Below are 4684 nucleotides of genomic sequence, written 5' to 3' on the forward strand. Positions count from 1 at the left end.
TACGAGTATTATCTTATAGCAAATGGCGTGTGTCGTAAAATTTCTCCTGTGAAAATAAATGGCATGTGTCGTAAAATTTCGTAAAAAAGTTAGTGATTGGGGGGTCTTTTGGAAAGCAAAAAAAAAAAGTCAACTTTTAATTTTACATCCATTTTAGATCACATCATATCTCACATTTTATACTAAAAAAAAACAAAATAGACTAAAAAAAAAAGCCAAAAAACCAACATTGTACTAACTCGTCGAAACAGCACTCAGTCATAATAATGTATCAGGATCCTATGGAGTTTGTTTCCTAAAGTAATCCCTAAAGTGGGGTGCTCCAATGGTTCAAAACGAAACTAACCAAAACGACGTCGTTTTGGTTAGTAATTTCAAATAATAAAAATAAATAAATAAATAAATTGACATCAAACAACCCACAACCTCTCCAGGAGATTACACCATCCCTTTCCTCTTCTTCCATGTATTTTCTCTGTAACCAAACATCCCACAAACCAAAACCAGCAAAATCCCACAAACCCCCAACCCAATTCCCAATCCAACCACAACCACAACCCTTTTTTTTTCCATTCTCCGTAGAGGTTGAATTAACAAAAACACCACTAGGTTGTGTCAAATTAGGAAGTTTTGAAACAGGTACAAAGATAGTTTCAAAGGGTTGAATATGATGATTACCATTGACATCAATTATTGACTGTGTTGTTGAGCCAAACATTGAAGCAATGAAAGTGAGGTTATCAGAGGGCTAGAAAACATAACTGAGAGAAAATTGGCTTTGTTCTGCAATTGGGTTGTGTTTGGACACTTGCAAAACATGGGAAAAATTACGGTGACACTGATTGTATGGTTGGTTGGGATTAGATATGGGTTGACAATTTGGACAAATTAGTAGGTTGTGAGGTTTTGAAAATTGTTTGTGGAGACAAAGTAGAAAGTGTCACCTTTCTTGATTGTGTAAGTGAGATTTGCATAGAAAAAACTTGTGGTGGTGTTGATGGTATTGCAGGAACAAGTTAGGGAGATAAAGAGGGGTTGGGAAGGAAGGAGAAGAGAGGGGTCGTGGAGTTAGAGATGTTGCTGGGGTTAGAGATCATGAGACGGCTGAGAGAGATCTCTCTCCCTATCAGATCTACGGAAAGAATTTTAAATTAAATTTTTTTTTTTTAAATTATTAACCAAAACAACGTCATTTTAATTAATTTCATTTTAAACCGTTGGACCACCCATCTCATGGATCACTTTAAGAAACAAACTCTAGAGATTCCTGATACCATAATAATACTCAATTCCGAAAAGTCAAACAAGTCCCAATCAACCGAAAAAAACAACGAAGAAAACTCAAACGCGGTGTTTCTGAACTTCCGAGGTCCGTCTCGCTGTAAAAGTCGATACTTGTTTTCTTGGTTTTTCAGCCCTTCAATACCATTCTCTTGGTTTTTCAGCCCCTTCTTCTTCAATTCCTTTCTCTTAGCACAGATTAGCTTTCCTATATTAAAACCTAGTATAAAAAAAAACCTATTCATTCCCCGACTAATCTCAAAAAATCTCATCGATTAAGCGTTTAATTGAGCTCTTGAATTTTTTTTTTCTTCTTGAATCTGCTTATCAATGGATGATATGAAGGATAAGGTTAAAGGGTTCATGAAGAAAGTGAACAATCCATTCTCATCCTCTTCCTCTGCCAAATTCAAGGGTCAAGGCAGGGTCTTGGGTTCGTCTTCTTCGGACAATCCCAATCCCAACCCGATTCTGGGTCGGCCATCACAGACTGTTGATTCTAAGCCCAGTCAACCACCCTCAAGTGCTTCAGCGAATTCTAAGCCTTCGCCTCAGAGACCCTTGAATTCGGATCAACATGTGACGAATAGGTCTGGAATTCGTAGTAATTCCGACTCCAATTGCAAACCATCTACTGGGTTTGATCCGTATGACCCTTTGATCACTTCTGGGAAAAGAAGTGCAAATGGGTATTCTCTGAATGTGTTTGAATGCCCGGTTTGTGGCCGTGCTTATGGGTCTCAAGAAGAGGTCTCTCATCATGTTGATAGTTGTCTCAATAGTACACAAGCCAATAATGTGGCTTTTGGTTCAGAATCGTCTGAAAATGATAGTGTATCTGAGGGTAGAAATGAATTGGAAGCTTGTGTTGGTGCATATGTTTCTGGGAAGCCTTTCGATGGGTCAGTCGAAATTGTTCTTAAGTTGTTGAGGAATATAGTGAAGGAGCCAGAAAATGCTAAGTTTCGAAGGATTCGGATGGGGAATCCAAAGATAAGGGAGGCCATTGGTGATGTTACAGGATGTGTGGAGTTGTTGGAGTGTGTTGGATTTGGACTTGTAGATGAAGACGGGGAGATGTGGGCGGCGATGGAAATTCCTTCGGAAGAAGGAATGCTTTTAATTAAGAAGGCGATATCATTATTGGAAACTCAGAAGGTTGAAGAATTGCCTTCTGCAGCTCCATCTAAGATAGATGAACCAGTTGAGCCGAAGAAGGTTGACAGACAGGTAAAAATGTGCGGTTGTTTTTCATCTGCAAAGTATTTTATGTATGTTAATGTATTTGTACCTACTATCCTTATTTTTTTGTGCTATTATTCTGGTCGCATTGCGTCTGCTTCGTATATTTGCTATTGGGTTGCTGTCAAAAGAAATGTGTGTGTGTGTGTGTGTGTGAGAGAGAGAGAGAGAGAGAGAGAGGCAGGAAAGAGTCGAGGTTGCCAAATGTGAGAATGAATTAGTAAGCAGCTTTATGCAAATAATGCCAAAAGGTTAGCTTTGCTCGTAGTCCACCCTATTAACATCCTTGATTAAAGGTTGATCTTGGCTACAGCCTACAGTCAATGGATTTCAAATGAATAAATTGGATTAATACAATTTGACAAAGTCATCTGAAAATCCACATTCAACCAGTTAAGTAAATGTAGTTGTTTGTTAATGTTTATGTAACCCATGGAAAAAGCAATGAATTAAAGAAAAGAAGAATCAAAATAAGAATTATAATGAAACTAGGATCTTTACTGAAGGTGTTGGTTTGTGACACAAATGTTAAATAAAAAGAAGTAATAGGCAGCTAACTGCTTTTGTATACTATATTGATACATGTCGTCATGTTTGTTGATGTAGCATAGACATAGACATGGGATATAGACACGACACAACAAAGACATGGTGACACAGTAAATGCCTAAAACTAGCATATGAATATCAGCATATGTTAGGATTTTTATATATCTTTTAGATTTATGTTTGAAAACACCTTATTTAATTTATTGTCTAAATATTTATACTTAAAATTGCAAATGTGAAAGATGAAACCACACAAATATCATGCATATCGTCATGCACCGGTTTTTAAGAGATTAATTAGGCTTCCACTTTTATGCCTTTAAACATTCTTAAAACAAGTCCATTGGTTTTCACAAAATACTCCAAAGGAGTCCAAAGTTATGTTTGTTCCAAACAAGTGTAGTTTGATGTTCAAAAGAAGTTTGATCATTTATATCCAATTTTTACTCAATTAACATGCTAGTTCTCTCTTGCCATGGCACACCCTCACAAGGTCATTCCACGTCCCAAACATGAATGACATGCAGAAATTAAGTATTGAAATGAAATACAAAATCCAATACATTGCTGTTGAGATTACAGATCAGAGGCTAATTAAAGAACTACAATTGAAAAGAAAAAAGGTCATAGACCCACTCATCTTATGGTTAACAACTAATCATGATCACAAAAAAATGGTGTGGCATATACTCCAAAGTTGGGGCCTTGCGTCAATAGCTGTAATGTAGGGGTGAGCAACAAGAAGAAGCTCACCATAATCTCTACCACTAAGGGGGTGTTTAGGAAGAGGCTAATATAGTCAAAAAGCGATACAAAAAAGTTAAAGATTCCTTTCCATTATCTCTACTTTTTGCACGTTTTTTCGTAAAAAGCCAAAATGCCATTTCCAAACACTTCTGTTTTTTTCACATCATATTTTAGCCAAAAAGTCACTTCCCAAACGAATCCTAAATGTATATATGTGAAAGCTGGAGGAAACTACTTTATTTTCAATACAATTCTACAATAAAGGAATATACAAGAATCATGGTAATCACTATTGACCACCAGCACCATCCTTCTGTACATACCTAAAATAGGATACCTAAAATAGGACTGTCAATAATCATTCCTTAATTATAGGGATTACATATGACTCCTAAACTGTAGGGATTTCCACACTCCCCCTCAAGTTGGATCATAGATGTTGATCATATCCAACTTGCCAATGAAATCCTCAAACAGTTGCCGAGATAGTCCTTTGGTAAATGTGTCTGCAATCTGCTCTTTAGTGGGGACATATGTCATGCAAATAGTTCCTTCTTCCACCTTTTCTTTAATGAAGTGTCTGTCAACTTCCACATGTTTGGTTCTGTCATGCTGGACAGGGTTGAGTGAGATATTGATCGCTGCCTTATTATCACAGTACAGCTTGACAGGTAACTCTAATTCAGCATGTAGTTCTTCCAATATCCTCCGCAGCCATAATCCTTCGCATATTCCCTGAGCAACAGCTCTGAATTCTGCTTCTGCGCTGCTCCTTGCTACAACATTTTGTTTCTTGCTTTTCCAAGTGACCAAATTTCCCCACACAAATGTGCAGTATCCTGTCGTGGATCTTCTATCCTCTATG

General features: G+C 37.2%; 1 protein-coding gene across 1 annotated transcript in view; it reads left to right on the forward strand.

Moving 5' to 3' along the window:
* Window positions 1–678: 678 nt before the first annotated feature.
* The window catches only part of PUX2 (plant UBX domain-containing protein 2), a 16446-nt gene continuing 12440 nt past the window's right edge, over window positions 679–4684 (forward strand). Inside the window, exon 1 of the mRNA XM_028264275.2 lies at window positions 679–2511. Within this exon, the coding sequence (XP_028120076.2) occupies window positions 1612–2511 (900 nt within the window). The 5' untranslated portion in view covers window positions 679–1611. The remainder of the gene's footprint in view (window positions 2512–4684) is intronic.

The sequence above is a fragment of the Camellia sinensis genome, chromosome 5 (assembly GCF_055761805.1).
Source record: "Camellia sinensis isolate YWXY chromosome 5, ASM5576180v1, whole genome shotgun sequence".
NCBI lineage: Eukaryota > Viridiplantae > Streptophyta > Magnoliopsida > Ericales > Theaceae > Camellia > Camellia sinensis.